Source organism: Lycorma delicatula, chromosome 9 (assembly GCF_047948215.1).
Source record: "Lycorma delicatula isolate Av1 chromosome 9, ASM4794821v1, whole genome shotgun sequence".
NCBI lineage: Eukaryota > Metazoa > Arthropoda > Insecta > Hemiptera > Fulgoridae > Lycorma > Lycorma delicatula.
The window spans coordinates 34,829,499-34,852,903 of record NC_134463.1 but is presented as its reverse complement, the minus strand read 5'-3'; the positions used below and the strand labels follow the sequence as shown (position 1 = coordinate 34,852,903).

General features: G+C 30.4%; 1 protein-coding gene and 1 long non-coding RNA gene across 2 annotated transcripts; one reads left to right on the top strand and one right to left on the bottom strand.

The window, feature by feature from the left end:
* Positions 1 to 2,332: 2,332 nt before the first annotated feature.
* Positions 2,333 to 18,192, top strand: LOC142330007 (uncharacterized). The gene is made up of 4 exons (XM_075375011.1): positions 2,333 to 2,362; positions 14,170 to 14,379; positions 15,151 to 15,292; positions 17,687 to 18,192. The coding sequence occupies exons 1-4, from the start codon at positions 2,342 to 2,344 to the stop codon at positions 18,019 to 18,021; spliced, it is 708 nt and encodes a 235-aa protein (XP_075231126.1). The 5' UTR covers positions 2,333 to 2,341; the 3' UTR covers positions 18,022 to 18,192.
* Positions 18,193 to 20,166: 1,974 nt separating this feature from the next.
* On the bottom strand, positions 20,167 to 23,152 carry LOC142330496 (uncharacterized). Its single transcript, XR_012757789.1, has 3 exons — positions 23,053 to 23,152; positions 21,235 to 21,325; positions 20,167 to 20,694 (listed from the first exon to the last, which is right to left on the bottom strand). It is a non-coding gene; the product is annotated as an uncharacterized LOC142330496 (long non-coding RNA).
* Between the last annotated feature and the right edge of the window lie 253 nt (positions 23,153 to 23,405).

Here is a 23,405-nt window from a genome sequence, read left to right as displayed (position 1 = left end):
GTATAAAATAGATAATAGCGTAGATAGGGCTATTAGTCCCTTAGTCAAATGTATGTAGACTACTCTTGCATCGATTTAAAATACCAAATTTGCCCTTATAATGGGTAAAATAAAATAAAGTTAAACGAAGTCAGGGACGGACTCCCCTTTTATGACTAGACTAAAACATCTGTGTGGGTTCCACCATGTTCAAAGCACAGCTGTATGTGCCTCCATGACTGGTTGTTCATCCACAACAGTGTATCAGAGATGATCATTTCAAATTCTAACAGTACTGCTTATTGATGTATCTATGTTTTTGGACCTCTTTTTTTTATATAATCCCAGAGTTCATTGTCAGTTGTGATGTGGTCAGGGCCTCTTGCTGGCCAAGGCAAAGGAACTGGTAACTTTTCTGATCGACATCAGATCCAGCGATGTGGAAAAATTTCATTGAGGCATCTGTGGACATTCAAAGCAAAATGCGCTGGAGCACCATCTTGGTGAAACATAATGATGTCAGCAATCCCGTTTATCATTAATTCTGGAAGTAACCAGTTGTTGATCATTCACAGATAACTGTGTTGATTAACTGCGCCTTTGAAAAAATAAGGATCAAGGAGATATTCAACTGCCATCCCAGCCCAAATCATTAAATGATGCGGTTGGTGTTGGATTTCCTCAAAAAAGTGACTATTGTTTTCGCCCAGAAAAAAATTTTGATTACAAGCGCTTTTATAAATCGCACACTCTTCTGAGAACATGAATTAGTTTTATCGTTTTTCTCTTGGAGAGCATTTAACCAATAACCGACGTGCATAAACACATCATTTAAGGTCATTGTCACTCAATTCTGACTGTGGCTGAATGAAAACATTTAATTTTGAAATCCTTTCATATATGGTTTTGTATTGTTGATCTTAGAATACCTAACTCTGCAGAACATTTCTGCGTTGATTTCATCAGTGATTATTGAATATATGTCTCCACAGCAGCACACATCTCAGCTGGAGTGCTCGATCTCCCATTACGTGGCACCACATCAAGAACACTTCCCATTGCAAAAGCCTTCTTCTCCCATTTCGTTATGACAATTTCCCAAACGCACAAAAAAGTTATTCTTGATGTTTTCCAGTGTGTGGACATTCATGGATTTGCACACAAGCTAACAAATGCTCTTGTATCCACCATTGTTCCACACTCGACTATGACAGGTCACCCCACCACAAATGAACACACTGGACAATCTCCATCACGGTTCATCCTCTCCACCTTTTCCAGCAGCAGTGAGCAATATCGGTGAAAATTGGCAGCAGTAGAGCCTAAATTAAGCTGGATTTATTACAACGTAAAGGGACTTCCTTCCCACATAGTATATAAAAAAGAAACAGTTAAACAAATAAAAAATCTTCATCATGGTTTAGTTACAATGGTCAAACCTTAAGAAAATCATCATCATTAAAATTGAAATCTGTGCTGACTTGTAACTTTGTAGGCTTTCTTTACTGTGTACTCATACCTTTCTAAAAATGTTTCTTTATCGTTATCTTATCTATATAATTACATGCTATTTTTTAAAATTGTTTCTGCCTTGTTTAGACAACTAGTAATCTATAATTTGCTTTTTTAAATGCATTTTTGTAATTTCCTTATTGTATGTTTTTAATAATAGAATTAATTAAAAAGGTGGAAATATGAATTCTGTTTTTTTGTTTATTATTTAAAATTACTTTTGATTTTGATAATTATGTAATTATGAATTTTTAATTTGTTCATATAACTGAACAGGAGGACTTATGATCATTCTCATACTCAAAAGTTATATGTAAACTTTTGAGGCAAAGATATAATATACATACATTATAGGTATAATTTGTATATATTCTATTTACATTGATTATTTTATGGTAATAATAATTCAGTACGACCCAGCTATAATATTCAAAATAATGAGAATACAGTTACAACGCAGATAAAAGGATGTCTCACAAAAAAAAACTTATCAGATAAAAAAATCTTTCTACTTTTTAGTAAATATTGAAACTCATTTTAATTGCGTATACATCTTTTATAATAAATTGAACAGAATAAAATAAATACACTAATACATTTAGCTTTGTGATATTGCATGTAGGTGTAAAAGAAAATATGAACTCCAAGCAAACAAATGTGACATACTATTTTTTAAATAACTTAAATCCAAGTGTTAAGTTACTTTCATTCAGATGTGTTGTAATAAAGTAGTACTGTGTATTACTTTATAGTATTTTGAATTCAAATTAGTTACTACAGTAGTATATTTTCAATTAGGCTGAAGAAAAAGTACTTAAGACTACAGTTGTTTGGAAAAAAACAATGTGAAATGAAATCTAGGTACAAAAATGTAAGTACTGTAAAATCCATACTCAGTATCATAATTTTTATTTATCTACATTTTATTTTATCCCGTAATATTCTGATTTTAACTGTAACATTTGGTAATATTTTAATTGTGTTACAATATTAACTCAATTGGTATTGATTTTTTCATTTATGTGTTTAACTTCAAAATAATGTTATTAGCCTATAACGTGGGTATAACAGTTGTCTCTGGGTGGCAGTTATAGTAGTATCATACTGTATCTCTAAACTATCATAAAAAATGTTCAAGTAAGATCTTTTGTTTTATAAAAATTATTATTTCTATGATTGTAAAATAACTGAAATCACCTCTAAATTTACATACACTTTATATGGATCATATGTCAATTTGAAAATTACAATCAATATTAAGTAATGAATTCAGTTGAAGAATTAATTATTGAGAAAAAAATTTAATTGTATAATAATTTTTTGTATCTAATAAAAATATCTACTGCCAATGGTTCAATTTCTGTATTTTTGTATTATCTCTTTGAATGGATCTAGTTATTAAATTATTTGGTACCACAAGAATTTACAAAGATGAGCTGTATTGTAATGCACTTTATTTCACTGCTTGGTATCCCCTGGTAATCGCTCAACCATTTGGTTATGCATATTTGTTTGGAGATGAAAAAATTATATCAAAGATTGGTTTTAGAATAATAAAACCATTAATGCAGTTCTGTTGTTATAAATCTGAATATAGTGTATTATTTTCAAAGTTTTTTCTTTTGCAAAATTTAAAAGTGTAGTAAAGGACCATTCAGGAAGTTGCATGGTAAAACACTAATTTTTTTTTATGGCATACTCAGTCAAATACCCTTTGTGAATATATGAAGTTATAATAATTTTAGCTTTGGAAAAGGTTAAAATCAACACAGATTTTGAATAATCCTATACATAAACATACATACTTTCCTGGATGAAATTTTTCTGATTGATGTTTTTTTTTGAAGTTTGTGATTCATTCATACCATTTTATTTATATTAATTTATTCGTCCCAAAGTATAGAAACTGAACTATTTTCATGAAAGGCTGGATCTATACATTGTATGAAAAATGTATACAACTTATTTTACTTTCTTTTAAATGTAAAGATAATGTTAATTACCTATGGCAATAAAACAGATGTATATTTTTAATGTGGGTGAACCAGTCATAAAAGTTCAAAACCAAACTGAGATGTTAACTATGGGGTACTTGCATATAAATAATTGCAGATTAATAATTATTCATTACATGAAAAATACTTGTGATTTGTGTATACGTGAGTGTGTGTCTGCTGTCAATATTAATGATCAGAGTTATTTCTAGTTTAATTGATACTGAATAAACATTATCAGCTGCAGAGCCTGTCTGGTTTTGGGGTGTTGGACACTTCTTGAATGGAAGGAGATATAATATGATTTTGTTTTTTTTTTAAATTAGAAATGATTGATAACGGATATTAAAGTTGTGAATAGGTTCCTAATGTGAAATTAAAATGAACACCCTGTTCTAATATCTTTATGATCATTAGTCATTAAAATATAAAGAACTGATCTTATAATATAGATTCAGTTTAAAACCTAACTCTGCAATAAAATGTGTGCACAGTTCAATAGGTCAGATGCTGCTATTTATTTTATTATTATGCTTGTAGTTCATCTAGTAAGAAAAGAAAAGAGTTGAAGTTTATAGCATTTTTTTTGTAGGGAATTCTAGGATCTGTGTTGCTAACCTGTAATTGTATACAACATGAAGGACTCTTAATTGAGGACTCTTCCAATTACTTATAGGAGCTATTGAAAATTCCTCTAACCTCTACAAAGATAATATTTTTATCTACAATTTTGATAATATTTTTATTTTTGTGACTGTATTTCAGAAGTAATAATGTAAAAGGATATGTAACGCAGGAAGAAAATCTGATTTTAAAATGTAAATTAGTAATTTTTCAAATACAAAAAAATTGCTATTTTGAATGCCTATTTGAATATTTGCAGTTGAATACAGTAGTTTTCTAAAGCATTAAAATTGTTACTTCTGTAAATTATATCTATATAAAATTGTTAATTACCTTTATTATTAATATAATAATTATCATTATTATTAATTATGGTTCATAGTCAGTTTCCTAATAAAAAAATCTGGTTATGTTACTGTATATTATATAATTATTTTATATGTAATAAACAATTAGTTCTTGTTTTTATTTTAAAAAAACCTTCAATTTTTATGATCATAATGTAGGCTACAACAAGTTTTTGTAATATAAAACTTAGTTTTTACAATGTAAAACTTTAATAATATTTTCACCTTATAAAACAAAACATTCTGAAATGCTCTAATGTGACTTGCACAATCATTTATTTTACATGTTAATTTGGGTGATTTTAGGTACATTTTTCTCAAAAACTGTATTCAGTGAGTATTATAAATATAGATATAAAACTAATAATTATATGGTGTTTTTTGCTTTCTTCTTCAAGTATTTGTCTACAATGTAATAGAATGTTCTTGCGATTTAAAAAAAAAAAACTTTTATCAAGCCTTTTACTAACTGCAGGACTTTTAAAAAATTATTATTTTTTTTAAATTAAGTATTGAATATATTAAAAATACAAATACACCTCATGAAGAAGAAACTTCTTTAAGTACAAATTATAAAAAAAAGTTATTTGGATATCTTTTATAGTATTAAAAAAAATAACTTTAACTAAAGTTAAAAATAAGTAATTTATAGAAAATTGTTGTTAAAGTTACGTAACAGTAAACCTGTGTAAATAGCATCATTGCATACTTGGACAGTATGTTGATTTTTTATATTTTAGTTTTGAATTTTTATCTTGCTTAGTAAAATTTTACTAAAAACTTTCAAGAATTGTTCTGTTGCTCTAATAGGATTTATTAATTTCTTTCAATGCTTGAATACGGTTGTAAACATGTTTTAAAGAAATTAAGTACTTTGTATTGTTCTCTTTATTGAATCAGTTTATTCCCACATACAAAGTCACAGCTTATAACTTTCAACAAGTACATTTTTTGATGCACATGAAAAATAATATATATAATTCAGTGATTAATTATTACAGTAGGTAGTTTTCTTATGAAATCTCCTTAATATGTGGAAGGAAACTCTTGGTGACAAAATAATAGAAATGATAAAAAAGTCAGTTATGATGGTGTGTTCATATTTTGCAAAGGAATGAATAACATATATGATATAAAGAGAGAGGGAGTTAGTGTCAAAAAAAAAAAAATGGATGATGTGTATAAAAAGAGATATGAAGGTTTTATTATTAGTTGATGCATTAGTTAAAAATAGAAAAATTTGGAAGCTGCGACTAAAAAAAACAATTATTAGGAATGTACTAAGAAGAGCTGAATTTCTGGAAAAGAATTTAATGAAAATTAGATAAAAGAGAAATATTTTATGAAATAGTTTTTATTTATGCAACCAGTTTACTCCACTAAAAATAAAACTTTTCAGTATATAATTTTATCAATCTAAAGATATATTTTTATTAGATATGTTGAGTAAAAAAATAATCATTCACAATGTAGACAATTCCTTAATACATAAAATGTCTTATGTACTAGCAACTTCAAAATTAGTGTGTGAAAGGATTAAATGCCAATAACCAAAATAATGTTTAATGGACTGTCTCAGTTATACACAATCAGTAACTTGTTTTTTATTAGCCGTTTCTATTTTATTTTGCAAATTTTTATATTTTAAAATATAACACTGTTATAAAATTCATTTATTGCTTTATACGATCTGACTCAACTTTTTTTGTGATTGTGATGAGTGTAAATCATCTGTGGTACAAGAAGTACCAATCAGAATTGCTTTCTTTAAGAATAATGATGTTCGTTGTACAGCGAGTTCTTATAGTGAGCATAGTGAAGATATTACCTATAGGACTGAATATCAGTTACATTTCAATGAACTTGGCAGGTTAATATGCAGCTGTATGCTTGATTCATTGAAGACAATAGGAATTCATTTCACTCCTTGCTTTTCCTAATCAGCCTGGCATCAGTCTTTTTATTTTTTAGAATAGTTGTGGGATTTCCAGGAATGATTTGTGATTATTCATTTCAGTTTGTCTAAAACCATTATGATTATGGCACTTACCAAGACATATTTTAAAAATCAGTGTGAGATCTGTTTTGAGTATGTGTTTTTTATATTACAAACAAATCAGATGTCATACAACACTACATCTTTTGTTTATTTTCCAACATTCTGCTCACAAAATTTAATATTATTATATATTCAAATTTTTATTACTATTTATCTAAAAACAAACTCTGACAGGGAGTCTTATTCTATAATTTTGGGGGTTGGCATCCCCACAGCCCTAGCCTCTGCAGCTTTTCTTCCCATTACACACAGAGCAGAATACTTTACACTATACACAAATACTACACCAAGAACACTACACATATTATAACATCTACCCTTACACAACATCTTACACTATCTCTTCTTACACTTGTACTCAGTGGTGTTGCTACACCTTATGAAATGCAACCATAACCCAAGGTGGAAACTATCGTGCTGGTAACCCAAGGTGGAAATTATCATGCTGGTGTATTAAGTGCATTAACATGGTTCTATGTAGTTAGTTAGTACAATATTCTCTTGGCACCTGGGCGAATCCAGTTGTACTTAGCTCTAGCCTCTGTACGTGTGGACTCTGCACAGGTGGTCTTCTATTTCCCCAGTATTCATGGAACCGAAATTGGTAATTCCCAAGAATCCCTATGATGGCTGGTGGTTAATCTCCTGTAGTTATGTGAAAAGACCTCACGTAAAGTTTGTTGTTAACACAATAAAGAAGGAGGCTCCCTTCAAAAGGTCTTACCTTTCCTGATAAAGTTATAACAGTGGCTCTCCAAAAAACATCAGGAAGTTGAGGGACGGCAATATCCTACTGGTTGAGACATTTAGTGATGAACAGAGTCGATCACTCTTGCACGTTACCAACATGGGTGGTATTAACATAAAAGCGGTATGCCACGAATCCTTTAATACCATGCGAGGATTAGTCTTTTGTCGGGACCATTTGGAGATAGATTTTAGTGAGATTACCAATGAACTTCGTCCCCAAGGTGTTGTTGAGCTGAGACAAATTATGAGACGTCAGAGCGGAATGGAGGAACCTACTTTCTCTTTTATATTAACGTTTAACGTTCCCTACCACGGGAGAAAATAAGACTAGGTTACATGTGTACTCCAGTGCGACCATTCAGTTCCAACCGTAGGCAATGTTTCCAGTGTCAAAGGCATGGCCATATTACAACTTCTTGCTCGAACACTGCAATATGTGTTTGATTTGCAAAAGAAGGCTACAATGACTATGAATGCCAAGAGGAAGAAAAAATGTGTTAACTGTGGGGGATCACATTCAGCTCGCTCATGAGATTGCCCAACTTCTAAAGAGGAGAAGGCAGTTCTCAAAATTTGTACCGAACAGAAACTATAATTTCCGGTCGTACAAAAAGAGTATAAAAAGATGCTAAACTGCCACAACCTGGTAAAAACAGATGTCTATTTTGCAGCAGCTACATACAAGCAAACCCCTGCAAATGCCGGTAATCGATACAGATCCAGAAGTGAATTAAAATACTTAAATTCAGGTCGCCTCGCCCGCAACCATTATTTCAGAACTAACAAAGAATACAAAAAAGAAAAACGTATTACTGGTGGAGAGACCTACAGTGGTTTACCGAAAACCACTTTAGTTGATACAACACCAAATAAAATTCCTGCTGCACCAACAATGCAGCAAGCTACCAAGATTCCTATGAAGGGATCAATAAAAAACTCATCGCCTTGTATGCAATCTCCGACTTCCCAGGTTTCCAAGTCCCTACCACCATCTCGAGATCGCTTCAAGAATATAGAGGCCGACAAAATGCCTGAAAAAGCAAATAACTTCCTAAAAATTATTAACAGAAATAAGAAAAACCGGATTGTATTTGAGAAATAATATGCTCCTAGTTTTGAAATAACAGGAATAGAGTATTTATGGGTACAAAATTATTCAGTGGAATGTTTGCAGTCGCCGTTCTCACCGAGAACGGCGATTAAAGGATTTTAATTATATTAAAATCCTTTTAAAGGAAGAAGGATGGAGGTAAGGAGACTTACCTCCATCCCAAGATGATTCCATGATTCCAACATTGCCTGGAACCCTCGACATTGCTTAAAATAATTTTAGTGGTTGACAAGGATGACAATCTGTATGTTCAACAAAAAAGTGGGTTTAGAAGTAAATTTGGATAAGACAAAGTATTTGTATTTAGTTGTCAGAAGACAAAGGAAGAACCTGCTAGTGGAAAGGAAGTAATTCAATGTGTAAATGAATGTAAGTATGTTAGCATAAGCGGTTATTCTAACATCAGATGGAAGACATGAGATTGATATTTTAAATAAAGTCAAGAAGGTAAACTATTACTCAACAACTGCATTCTGATCTCTGGAATTCTAGTATATCAAGAAAGGAAAAAAACTGCATTTGTCTCATTTATAGTGAAGTTGTTTATGTGGTAAGGAGGTTTGAACATTGAACAAAAACCTGAAAGGAAAAATTGTTGCCACTGATAAAATATTTTTTAAATGTTGTAAGATAATTGTGATGGATCATGTAGTAACCAAACCATTATGAAAAAATTGGAATAAGCTTATCGTTAGAGTCACCATTGAAATTAAATGACCTGTGATATAGGCACATGTGCAGATTGCTTGATGGTTGATTGCCATAAAAGATTTGGTGGTTGACATCGCATTGCTGAAGGAAAAGGAAAATACCAAGAACTAAGGGCAAGGGGGAGTGGATAAGCATCACAGAGGAGATAACTAAATGATGACATTTTTAATAAAGGAAAAATGGAGATTGGGATGTGGTAAATAACAGAAATAGCTGTTTATTACTACTGGATAAGTTTCAAAATTTTATATGGCTATAATATTAAGTTTCTTTTTTAGTGCTTGTATCCCTAAAATGGCAAAATTGTAAGTTGATAGGTATACATCAAATTACAAAATCAAATTTGAATACTTTTCCAATTTTCTTGGCCTGTTTGTATGTCTATGTCTCAAAGACACTTACTCATAATAATTAGTGTTAAAAAAAAGAATTCTTTTAAAAAAATTAATTTTTTTTTTAGTTACAGTAAAAGAAAAATTATTATTATGAGAAAGTATTTTCAAGACGTTAAAATGATTTTGAAAGTTTCTTTTCTTTTTACTGCAATTTTGTTTGTTTAATTAGATTTAAAGTAGCATTTGTTTAATTCAGTTGTTAATGGAAAAACTAATAGTGATGCTATTTTGAAGTGATAGTTTTATTTTGTTACTATGGTTTTAAATTAAATTTAATAAAAATTAGTTACAGTAATTTAAAATATTTTAATATTTCATAATTTTCAGTAATTTTTTCTACATTTTATAATTTTGTCATTTAAACAATAAAATAATTTCTGTGGTTATGGACAGAAAATTCAATGTGTTACATTGTGTCTATTACTTTTAAGTTTAAATTAAATTTAAAAGAGAAAGCAAAATGTGAAGTATCTAAAATAAAAACCAACTGTTTTGAATTATATTAAAAAATATATACTATTTTTATATATATTATAATTAACAATGGAAGAGGTTGATCCTGATGTAGTCAAGAAAGCATGCAATCAAGTAGATTCAGTTCTTAATGCAAGCATTCCATTATTAACACGTATTAAATTTCCATTAGTATGGGAAAGACTATCTGGAGGAATTCGAATTCAAGATCTTCATGAGGATAAATACATTGACACTCTGGAGCACATTAAGGCCTGCTTTTAATTAATTATAATAAAAGTGTATTAATACTATTAAATTACATTTAATGAATCAGACTGTATAAATGATGGAAAATTTGTAACTGCTTGGAAATATTATTTATACTTGGAAAAAATTTTACAAGTTAGGTAAAACTAGATAAATGCCTAGAATCACAAATTAGAAAATTCATCTTTATTGATGGGCGGAACAAATTTATTTGAAATACCATTTCAGAATCAAATCTTTATAAAAAATACAAAATGGTATCATCTATTCAAGAATGATGAAATAATACAGATTTTCTCTATTTCACCCATTGTCAACTTAAACAAAAATCTGTTTTTTGTGTCTTTCAATTTGACAGTTATAAAAAAATTAATAGAAATCTGTATAAACAATGGACATTTTTGTTTTAAAAAAGTGGTGCTGGTAGATTTTTTTATCAATGGATGGTAAAGCTCTCCCAGCTACCATCTGCTCATATAAAATGTAGTATCAAGCTCTCACTGACTAAAACCTCTCCTCTTTCTCAGCTCTTTCCCAATACCTGACTCAAAAGACAACTCTGACAAGGTGTACTAAGTGAGAAACCTTCTAGGGAGTGGTTTGAGGAGTCCCAGTTATTTTATCAGAAACCAATCAACCTGTTTAGGACCTCTGACTATCTTTGTGCCAGGTTGGCCACTTACCACCCCACATCATAGCAGTGCTCATTGCTCATCTGGCATTTTGATTTTTAAGATGTTCTTCCAACTGGTTTCTTCTTCCAACATCTTGGAGGTTAGTTTATTAACATTGAGAGAGCCAGTGTACGTTTCACACAGGCGTCTCTCTTTGACCCACCTCACACAATCAAATATTGTGTGGTTAGCCGTGTCCATTAGTTTGCAGTAGTAGCATTCATTGTTTGATCTTCTACTAGTTCTAGACTGGAACTCATTAAAAACTCCATGCCCAGTAAGCACTTGGAGGTATAGCTGCCAGTTATTGATTAGCCTCCTACAAGCACCTTCCTTGGGGTTACCTCACCACCTTTCCACTCATTTGGTGATCTGAAGCTCCATGATGGTAATCCTGTAATCACAGACTGTCTCAGCTGAAACTGTCCTGTAAGGTGAGGTGATTCATAGAGCTAAGGTGAGGTGATTCATAGAGCTAAGGTGAGGTGATTCATAGAGCTATCTACCTTTGTACCCTGTTTCAACTGTTTTACCCTCTGTATATAGGGAGAGATATTTCTCCTATTAAATTATGCCATAATAGCAATCCATTTAATGCTGTTAAAAGCATTCTTGACATTCAAGAATGCCACCTTTTTGATCTGTCTGTTTTGATGTGTCTATATCTTATAGATAAGATATTAGATACAAAAAATTAACCATAATTATTCAGCTTCTTGTCTTGCTTCTGAAGTTATTAAAGACTTAATAGTTTTCTAAAATAATTTTTCATGTGATTAACCATAAATTATGACTGTTTTTAAAGGATTGATATTATTTTATTTGCAATTAATATTTTCTTCTTTGATACTTTTTAATATGATATTCCACTTAGGTGTATGTGGTAAATACTGAGGTTAAAAGTTTGCCTTAATGTGGAAGGTTGATGGCTAGACACCTGACCTTAATGTTACTAGTTCCTCAGTTCTACTGGTGTTGGCCAAGTTAAGTAGACGTTGTAGAAAAAGTTAGATTTTCCTCAACATTTACTTTTAGTCTTTGAAAAAATATATGCAAGCATTATTAATGATTTTGCATGCTGTACCCAGTAATTATTAATATCTCATGACTAATCTATATGATCGAGCCGCAGTGTGGAAGGGTCTAGGCATTTACCTTGCTCCCAAAAGCAGACCAGAACAGAGAGAGATAAGGTATGTTTTCATTAGAAGTTTATTAAATTTGTGAATTTGTTTCTTGATTTTTGAGTAACTTTAAAGCACAGAGTAAATTAAATTGTAGGACAAACTTGTTGCAATCAACCCTTGTTTTATTGGTATGAGAGTAGTGTTTTTTTTGTGTTTAAAAGACTCAAGTAATGATCCGAGTGCAAAGTCTAATTGAAGTTAGGTATAGAAGAGTTTTTGTGTGAAATATTTGATGTTAGAGGAAGGCGTGGGGATTGTGCTTCTGTGAGTTGGTTAATTTGATAGTTGAGAATTGTAAGTTACGGTAGGTAGTCGTGGTAGGAAGAAGCCATATGAAGGCAATAGTGAAGTTGTGTGAATACACTGATGGAAATGTCTACCAAGGCATTTGGATTGGTGGCATCCTGAGAGAGGTGAAACTGATAACTCTGATATGTTATCAGGTTTAGAGGGTCTAAGAAATTACCTCTGGTAAAACCCATCAGGGCTAGGAACAGAGGGGATGTGTGGCGATCGGGAAGGTAACAAGGGTGTCTTCTCCTATGGGGGTCAGGATGTATCTGGATAATCTTCCTAGGCAACACAGCTGAAAGTAGTTTCTGACTTGTCAATACTCAAGCTAATGATGTAGAGACCTCTACAGGCTATTTTTTATTGTTTTATTATAGTGCTTTATTTGTGTGATTTAGTGAGAAATTGCAGGCTGTGAACCTGTTTCAAGATACTTATTTTCTGTGTGGTGGTTATGTATACCTAATAACTGAAGTAAAGTAGCCCACGGCTGAAGTAAACTCAACTATAATTCTGGAAATGTTTTTTGTCTTAGCAAAGAATAATCATTTATCATGAAAATATCATTAAAATTTAATTTCATGAAATCAGTGTTAAATATACACCAAAAAAAGAACATTATTCATTGCATTAATTTTATTAGGCTACAGTTTGTTTTAAGGTAATATTGTCCAAGAAAAAAGATTATGAATTGATAAATCAAGCAACTGCAGGTAGTATGGTTTACTTAAAAAAATTTAATTAACTTCATCTTTGTTGGAATATTATTTCATATGTAAATCTGCCTTTCTTTCCTGTTTGTATATAAACTAAATTTTTAATTCATAAACATAAATTTGTTAATAAATAATATAAGATAACGTAGGTATAATAATAGAGATTAAAATTAGGCATGAGGCACAGCAAAATAAAATGCTAATCAGGAACCAGTGTCAAGAAACCAAAAGGTTAAAAAGTAACTGATCTAGATTAGTAATTGGATTTTGCACTGTCAATCTCCTATGTGGGAAGACAAGCAGCAACCCTCTGTGTCTCATCAGTTTACTAAATATGGAGAGATACTTTATTGAGAGGAAGTAGTAGAGAGAAGTTTTAATGGGTTTAATTATGAATAATAAAACTTGGAAGAACAGTATTATCGATCATCTCTTAGATCAGTGGTAAGGGAAGGAAACTGTGGTCAGAGTTCCATGACCTAAACTATTGGAAGAAACACAAAGAATCAGGACTCATATACTTTAAATACATTAGTTTAATAATGACTCATACTAGGCTTTACAATTGCTGATAAATTCTGTAGCAAGATCAAAGAATACAAAAACACATTTTTATGGGAGAATAATAAATTAATATTTATGAACATAAGCAAATTTCTAAATTACAGAAAAATCTGGTGTTTCTCTGGATAATTGTATGCATAATAATTGAGGTATCAGAAATATTGGTTCCAATGTATTTGTCTCAGATTTTTGTTGCTTCGGTCCTCATTGTCTGGTCAATGAATGGTTTATATGTAAATGACCTGGTTAAACAAGGTGTTTCTTTGATATTTTTTTATCTGATAGGCTTCTCCAAAATAGATCTACTGATGTAGTGGCCTTCTGATCTATGAAGTCAGGTAAATGTATGGAGGTTTGTTCCCATCTTAGCAACAAAGGACATAATACTATTGTTTAACTATAGAATGTTAACTAAAACTGATACGACTTAAACAGCAATGATGATCATTGTACACTGAAGATAAGGCAATTGTTATAACACACTGGAGGTCAGTAACTGTAATAAACGTTAACTTTTGAAATATTTTTTCAGAATTCTTATATGGTTGAAGAACCTTTATGTAAATCATTAGAAATACTTAATGATGATGAATCACTTAAAGCATTTTCCCAATTAATAATTTCTCGTATGCATGATACACAATCATTAATTGCTCTTAAAGAAGATGAAAATAAAGTAATTGGTTGCTTAATTGAAAGAGTTGTAGATGATATTAATATGAAAACAGCAAGTAGAATGGCTGTAAGTATTTAGAAATAAAATATTCAAATATTCTATTTTATAAGATCTAAAATTTTAATTTTTTTATTATGATTACAATGTATATTAATTACAAGTACAAGTAAGTAAAGTCTGACTTAGCGTGTATAAAATATTTGAATTCTTATGTTAGATACTACTGAATATTAATATTTACTATGCAGTAGATTCATGATGTGATTACAATAATGTAAATTATGAACTGAAATTTCCTCTTTGTAGTAACATGAAATATTTGTAAAAGTATTGTTAAAAAAAAAATAATTTATATCAAAACTGCTGCTCTGTAAGAAAACTTTTGAAAAAAAATTTGTGTGAATATCAGCTATCTTTATTTCAGTGATAAAGCCACTACTTAGTCATGGCTTATAACTATCATTATGATGATGTTAATTACATCATCATTATAAAATCCTTACTTATGAATTGTATATTTTTTCTATTTTTTTTTGAGGGGGATTGGATCGAAGGCATTCATATTAACTTAATTTCAACCAGATATTTTCCAGATAAATTTTAATCCTCTTTCAAACAAAAAATCTCTTTTTTCCCCATTCATAATGTATCTCTAAAACTGTGATTTGAAAGTTTTATGTACACACATAAACATAAACAAATTTGAAATGAAAAATTAACAATGTTAATATTACTTGATCAGAATAAATATTCCTGACATATCTGTTATAAAATAATTTACTAACTATAGTACATTTTGTATTAATGATAATCTTTATTTATTGTTTGTTCTGTTAGATATATGAAGGATCAGTTCTTTGTAAAATGCAACGACTCAGAAAGTACATTCTAAAACAAGTAAATTTAAAAGAATTATTTGGTACACATAGATATAATGATATATATATTTGGTCAGTTGAGAAAGAGTATCGTGGTTATGGTTTGTTCTTTTTATTATGTTATCAAAAATTTTACTATGTTACAAATATATTTTTATTTTAAAGAACCACATTAAAGATTTTTTTTAAATAAAAGAAATACGTTACAGGGTAGCATTTACATTTAAAATTTTTATTGAAAGTTAAAATTCTTGAATTCATAAAATCAAATCATGAATTTATTTATTAGTTATCTCTATTTATTTAATTTATAAAATGTATTTCTTGCTGAAGTATAGGTGGATGGCAACAGATGTATTAAAAGAACTGGATTAAGTAATAACATGTACTTTACAGCACTCCCACAAATACTTGTTGTAGAAGATTAGTAAACATTTTCTTCTTATAAAAAAATCTTAAAATACCTTTACATAGGAAATTTATATGCAGTGACAGGAATTCATGATGTAATTTTTGTTTTGCACTATCTGCCCCACTCTTCTCTTATTACTGATGCACATAAAGCATCAGAGTACATGTTTCTCTTAGAATACTAATATTAAACTGTCAATACTTATGTTAAAAGCATATTGAAGAGGACATTATTAGGGCTGAATATCATTTGCTTTTTGGTCAGCTTGACATGCTGATATGGAATAGTTTATTTGGTTTAGTAATAAGCTAATGGGAACTGCTTATCTTCTAACTTTCCTACCAAGCCTAAAATGGGATCTTGTTATTGTTGGAATTACTCTACGGTATTTTCATTAGTGATGTATGTCTGGTATCAAATTGTTTTCACCAACATCAAGAAAAGGTTTGACTAGTTAATCATAACAATTTTAAAGCATGTCTAAAGACTGTTGGTCAGGAGAGCTTGCCCTGATTAGTGACAATGAGTAAGCTGGATAACGAATTAAAATATTTGTGATTATAAGTGAGTTTTTTTTACTGTTGTGAGCCATGCCCTGTAGCTCCCGGTTTATTTCCTTTGCTAAAATGTTGTTAAGATTAAAATAATGTAGAATAAAGGAATATATTTTTATTACATTGTACTCGTGGGCGGGATATCCCTTTACCCTTTACACTAGTTAGAAAATTATTACGATAGGTAGACCTTACCTTCTATGGATCTAAAATGTCTGCGTGGGTTCAATCATGTTCAAAGCATAACTGTATGCGCTTCCATGTCTGGATGTTAATCTGCAACATCATATCAGGGATGATCATTTCTAATGCTGACTGAACAGTGTCTTGAAGCTGCTCGTTGTTTGTTATGTATCTGCATTTTCTGACCTATTTTTTTTTATAAAACCCCAGAGTGGATTGTCAGTTGTGGTGAGGTCAGGGCTTCTTGCTGGCTAATGCAAGGGAACCGGTAACTCTTGACGGACATGCGATCCAATGATTTGGATAAATTTCATTGATGCGTCTGCGAACATTCAAAGCAAATGCGCTAAAGCACCGTCTTGCTGAAACGTATTGATGTCAGCGATCCCTTTTGCCGTTAATTCTGGAAACAACCACTCGTCGATCATTCTCTTGTTGATTAACTATGCCTTCAAAAAATAAATATCAAGGAAATGTTCAGCTGTCATCCCAGCCCAAATCATAACATGAGGCGGAGGGTATTAGATTCCTCAGAAAAAACATTTCGGTTACGAGAGCTTCTATAAATCGCACACTCGTCTGTGAACACAAGTTCTTTTTACCGTTTGCTCTCGGAGAGCTTTCAAGCAATAACTGACATCAAGGTCACTCATATGCGGAAATCCTTCCGTATGTGGTCTTGCATTGTCGATCTTGGAATGCCTAACTCTGCAGAACGTTGGCGCGTTATTTCATCGGTGATGGATATCTCCACAACAGCACACGTCTCAGCCTAGTGCTCGGCCTTCCACTGTCCCGTGTCAGTAACGATCTTCTCCCATTACGTGATGGTGACGATTTCCCAAAACGCACAAAAGAGTCATTCATAATGTTTTACCAGTGTATGGACGTTCGTGGATCCATACAAAAGTTAACAAACGCTCTTTGACAGTGTACGCACTCGTATCCGCCAACATTCCACACTCGACTACGACTGAGATTGCCCCACCACAAATGAATACACGGGACAATCCCCAATACAGTTTATCCTCCCACCTTTCCAGCAGCAGTGAGCGATATCAGCGGTGAGAATTGACATCAGTTGAGCCCGATTAAACTGGATTTATTACAAGTAAAGGGACTTCCCATCCACATGGTTTAAGATTAAAAAATTACAAATTTGGTATCAAAAAAAGTTAAAAGCTTGGTAACACTTCTATGTTATTGGCTTTGATAGTGTTTCTGGGTAAATATTTTTTATTTATTATATATGATTTTATAAATTCATAGTTGATTTAACAAATATTATATTAAAATATCTATTTAAATGTATCTTAAAAATAATTTTTTTAAAATTTGTTTTACAGGAATAGGTAAAGCCTTAATGAAGGCAGCTATACGTCAAACAAAATTATTTAAGATAAAAGTTCTTGGTGGTATTTTTACAAGTAATGCATCACAATCAATGGCTAAAAATATGGAATTTACTTCAATTTTTGAATTATTATATGCTTCGTGGATTGAAGAAGAAGAAGTAGTGGTTATCAATCCAGGTGCTAAAAATTATTCTGCTAATTTTTTAGTAATAGTGTTTGATGATATAATTGAAGAAGAAAATGAAAAAATTAATGATAATCGAAAGTCAGGAACAAGTCAGGAACGTTCTGTGTCTTCACGTAATCAAGGTAGTACATCTAATTGAGGTAATTAAAAGAAACAAGATTCAGAAGGGACAAGTAAAAAAAAAGAAATTTCATTGATAAAATATTAAAATTGTTCTAATCCCAAAAACGTATCTTTTTTCTATTATATTTTGTAATGTAACAGAATTTTAAGTAAATATACAATCAAAGAATGTTGTGTGTAATATGAAGCTTATTTATATTTTTATTAAGCATTGCATTAAAACTTTTCGTTCATCAAGATGACAAATTACATAAAACTTTGAATAAATTTTATTTCTAGAAAATCTTTTCAGTTAATTATGGCAATTTCATCAGCGGAGTTATTGAAATTTTTATTGATGGTGTTTTTGTTTGGATATTATGGTTAATATCTTTGTACGTGTGTACTGCTTTCTGTGATGCGATTAGCAGAGGTTGATTCCATTGTGTGCAGAGCTTGAATGAGTTTTGTGAAAAAATTGAAACCCAAACCCCTGTAGAATTTCTGAAATACAGCACATTTTGTCATTTTACTCAGTCAGCTACCGAAAAAAACGATATATGTAAAAGAATACATTAATAGCTCATTCACATATTAATTTATTGTAATGAATAATTTATTTTATTTATTAGTTAGCGTGTTCTAAGGCTTTCGTCATTTATCTCGATCTCCATTCTACAGTTCCTTTCAAAAGTCTTGTAACGTTTGAACTTAGCTGTCTATTTTAATACTCTGCCAATTATTTTGAAGCGATTACGTACTTCTTCGACCAATAACAGCAGAAGAAACAGAACAGATCATGCTTATTATTATCTCCTTAAATAATAATTTCCGATTATACAACTGGAAATTGTATGCTATAAAAAAAAATTACTTGAATTACAGTGGCTTGGCAGTAATAGGAAAGGTAGAATCAGATACGCTTTATCTAATTGGATAGTAGAGCCTCTGTCTTTTTTTTTCAAAAATAACCATTTATTATTTTTATTTTATGTAGTCGTAGTTAATCGTGCCGTTCAGGTCATGGGATTTACTGGTCGTGGAGAAGACAGGAGTTGTTTTTTTGTATAATGAGGAACCTTATCGCCGTCATTTAACTGTCGAAGCAGTCACAAGATGAATCTGTTTTTTTGGGAGTGCCCCTTTCTTGGAAGTATAACATGAAATCTTAAAACAGAACACCAATCGGTAAATTGACAACCAGGTGAACAGATTGTGCATTCCTTTAGTTACCGCAGTTCGGTTATTTACTGCTGGTGCGAGGAGTTAATATCTATGAAATTCTATAATGCAGCTAAATATGTGTAAGGCAGTTGCGGTCGAATGGAAAAAGTATTTGTATTTGCATGAAGTTTGCATTTTTGCTGTCTTAAAAAAGGCAATAGTAGAAAGATGGGTGCGAAAGGAGGCATTGTTGAGACTTTATTCACCAGACGAAAAAAAAATTAGGGTCTAAAATCCTGCCTCAGGTGTGGCTTTTCAATGGGATATGTAGTGAAATTTGTGAGGTGTTCAGAGGTTTCTGACTAATGGACTCAGGTGAGGTTTCTGTTGATGCTATTGTATAGAATATTTTCAGCTGGGCACTGCCATCTCTTAAGCATGCTGAAAAGGGTATGTGCCAAATTGAAGGAAGCAGGCAACAGTTAATTAAATATATAATTTTCTGGACCCTGAGACTGGCTGTCGCACACAAAACATGCAACATCTTTGCGAATAGGTTATGCGTTATAAGAAGCAGCTGGGCTAAAATTGAACGGGAATTATTTTGATGAAATTTGGTAAAGCACTCTGGAATTTTGCTTAATTAGGAAATTTCACAATTGGTTTGAACTTATTGTGAAAGTAGAACTAATTGAAATGATGCTAGAGGATCAATAGAAGGTGTAGAAAACATTGTCTGTGTGTTTTTCTGTCTAAAATATTTGCATATAAATAGAGGATAAATGGAGCAACAAAAATAATACTTCAGTGTAACACACACTACATTTAATGAAAAAAACATCTTTAAATTGGTACAATGAAAATTCCTATTCAATGGAAAGTCTTGATCACAAAAATGATGGAAAATTTTGTATCATGAGAATTAATAGTGATCAAATTTAACACTGGAATAAGTTATACTATAACAAAACAATTTTATGAGAGAGGTAAAGTAACACACAAAAGGTTTTGAAACCTATGATTTTTTAATCGTTTTTATTTCTGAAATTTTGTTATACACTTCACATGAGAAAAATAAATGTTTGTTATGAAATAGTGTTTTTTAAATGTACTTTCACATGTAGTATTATCCATTAACTAAAAATGTATTGAATCCAAAGAGGCAGTGGTCATCTTGTATCCATAATCATATTTATCCATTTTAACTTGTAATCAGTGCCAGATTTACCTTGGATGAGGCCCCAAGCAAATCGATATTTTTGAGGCCCCCCTCCCCTTTGGATAAACTTTGTCTTCTCTCTCCTTTTTTTTTAATAAAAGAAAGATAAAATAAATATTTATTTTAATTACAGTTTTATGTACAATACATTTACAGTTTCTTCCTACTTTTTTCTGGTGCAAAATCTCGAGTGACATCATCAAAGTTCATTTTGTGAAGCAAAATTTGTTACTTTGAGGCCTGTGAGGCCTCAAGCAGCTGCTTGTTTTGCTTTATGGTAAATCCGTCACTGCTTTTAATTGATCCACTTTTGTCCAGGAGTCCATTCTGTAAGATGAAACAAAGATTAGTAATTGGGTTAAATGATGCACACATGAACAATAGAATCACATCAAAAAGTTAAAAGTAAGTTGTCAAGAATCAACTCTCTCTAATCACATGTCCAAACAAGTGCAAGGTGTTGTTCATTGTAAAAGTAGAAGACCATACTAAAATTCCTTATTTAAAATCTTCTTTCCTTGATTTAAAGCCTGGATTAGAATTTTTTAAATATTCTCACTGATTTAGGTTTCTAATTCAGAAGCTGTAAGTTTGAATTTAGTTTAGAATCGTTACATATGCAAATAAGACCACTTTATATCAGTTAGTACATTAATTTTCTTTGTTGATTGATTATATGTAGTAGATGACTCATTTTTGTTGATTGGTAAGTTAAGGCCATTTCAATAAATTGTGAACAACCTAATGTTAGCTAAAAATGAATTGTAAGTCTATTATCTTGTTTGTGTAAATTTGTTTTTTATTAATGATTATGAAAAACAAGTCAAAAAATGAATGGTCATTTAAAACTGTACATTTTAAACTTACCAGAGTGGCTGACAATGTGATGTTGATGCAGTTCCTTTCCTTGCCTTGTGGTTGAGTTTTGGTTTTTGGAGCTGTAACTTTGTCTAAAATCCTGCAAATATAGAAAATATTAATTTTATTTTAAACCGATTAAAATTTTATATAAATTCAAGATTTCTGAAATAATAGTTATTAAAAAAATTATATTTTGGAAACTTTTATAAAATAAATTTTTGTTTTTTTTTTCAAATACTCAGTTTATAAAATTTGTTAATTATAATATAACAGAATATATAAAATTCGTTCATAATAGAATTTCAGCTGGTGTAGTTATCTATGGTGCTGTCATGAGGTAATTAGGAACCAACTTTGATGTATGATTGAATAGTATATTTGATTTTAGGTTCTATTATTTCACTTATTAAGTAATGTAATATAGTTAGTTTAATATTCTTTTAATTTAATATTTAATATTGCTTTTATATTATTTGAATGTATTTAGTTCATGACGTTTATATGGTATGTGTAAATTTGTAAATTAAAATATATTTTTCTACTTTTTTTTACAGTAGAAATGTAAATAAACAAAAATATACAAATAGTATTTATTTGTTGAATTATATATGATTGGTGTGTAAAATACTGTTTCTTTGTAAACATAAAATCCAGTTATTTCTAATTTGTTGTTGTTTTAGTCTGTTTTGGTTAGGTTAGGTTAGGTGCCATTTATGAAATATTTGAATATTACTCTGGGATAGAACCTAATCTATGATATGAACAATCAGCATTAACAGAATAATTTTATTTGTTGTCACACTATGTATGTTTCTATTCAATCAAATAAACTTGTTTATTCATCTGGGGATCCCGGGTTTGAATTCCGGACAGTCATGGCATTTTTACACACTACCTGTCATTCATCTCATCCTCCGAAGCAATACCTAACGGTGGTCCCGAAGGTTAAAAAAAACCAAAACAAAAACTTATTTAAATATATTTTAGGACTGATAATTCAGGATTTTGAAGCAGAGTTTTGTTCGAGTTCACCCAAACGATTTTAAAATATTGAAAGTGACAGAATGTATTTTTAATCTACTTATTTAGTACTTATATCTTATAAAATTTCAAAAAGTTTATTTTAAATAAATATTAGTGATTCCATAAAATAGAAATTAAGAAAAGAAGAAATTGCAGGAAGGAAATGGATTAATTAATTTTTTCTATATCATAGCAGTCTCTCATGAAAAGAGTAAGGATGTGTCGCTTGCAGACCTGAATGAATATCAACTGATTTTTGTAGTACATGCCGCCATGTTTGGTGAGGAGTAACAATTTCACTTTTCACTTTCTGTAGTAAACCTTGCATGAGTTCTCGTTATTCTTGATGATGGCTACTTTTTTTTTAGGAATGACTTGATTCATGTTATGTTACCTATAACCATTATATTTTTGTCATTTAACATGTATTTCATGATCTAATTTTATGATATTAATAAAACAACCTGAATTAAAATTTGGATTTTTATTTTTATGTTTATTATATGCATAGGTAAATATTACATAACATGATTTCATTAAAGTGTAAACATTTTTTTATCAATAGATAAACAAAAGCTTTACATGAGTAAAATTATTTTTAAACATGAATAACTATTGTGGAAATGTGTTAACAGACAGTTTTTTGAGTAAATTAATTCATATGAATTAAATTTTTTGGAAATATTTCAAATTTTTTATTTATTTGTCTACACTAAGTACATTTGAAGTATGAAAAGTATTAAAATGTCATTGACTATATGTTTATTTATTTATTTTTTAATAAACAGATGATTAATTTACCATGTATGCTTATAGCTTGTATTCAGTATTTATTTTGAATTGAGTGAAAAATGCCTTTCCTTGTCAGGGTGTAAAACTGGTTCCCTCTAGATGAAAACTGAAACATAGATTACTTTTTTTATTTATATTTTCTGTCTATGTGATGTCTTAATACATAAATGAGAAATAATTTAAATTTGAATAAATAAAATGTTTGCCTTTTTTTAAACTGGGATCTAGGATCTCACAGGAAGCAGCCTTTCATGGAGTGATATGAGGAATACAACATAAATTAGAAAGATTAATTTTTGTTGAGTTTGGAATTGGAAAATTCTATAGGGCAATTTCTAATACATTTTTATTATCAACGAAAA

Bases quoted from the DNA above. Each gene is read 5' to 3' on its own strand.
- LOC142330007 (XM_075375011.1), top strand. From the start codon at position 2,342: ATGAAATCTAGGTACAAAAAT. The intron at 2,363-14,169 runs GTAAGTACTGTA...ATATTTTTTCAG, and splicing joins TGAAATCTAGGTACAAAAAT to AATTCTTATATGGTTGAAGA. The intron at 14,380-15,150 runs GTAAGTATTTAG...TTGTTCTGTTAG, and splicing joins AAACAGCAAGTAGAATGGCT to ATATATGAAGGATCAGTTCT.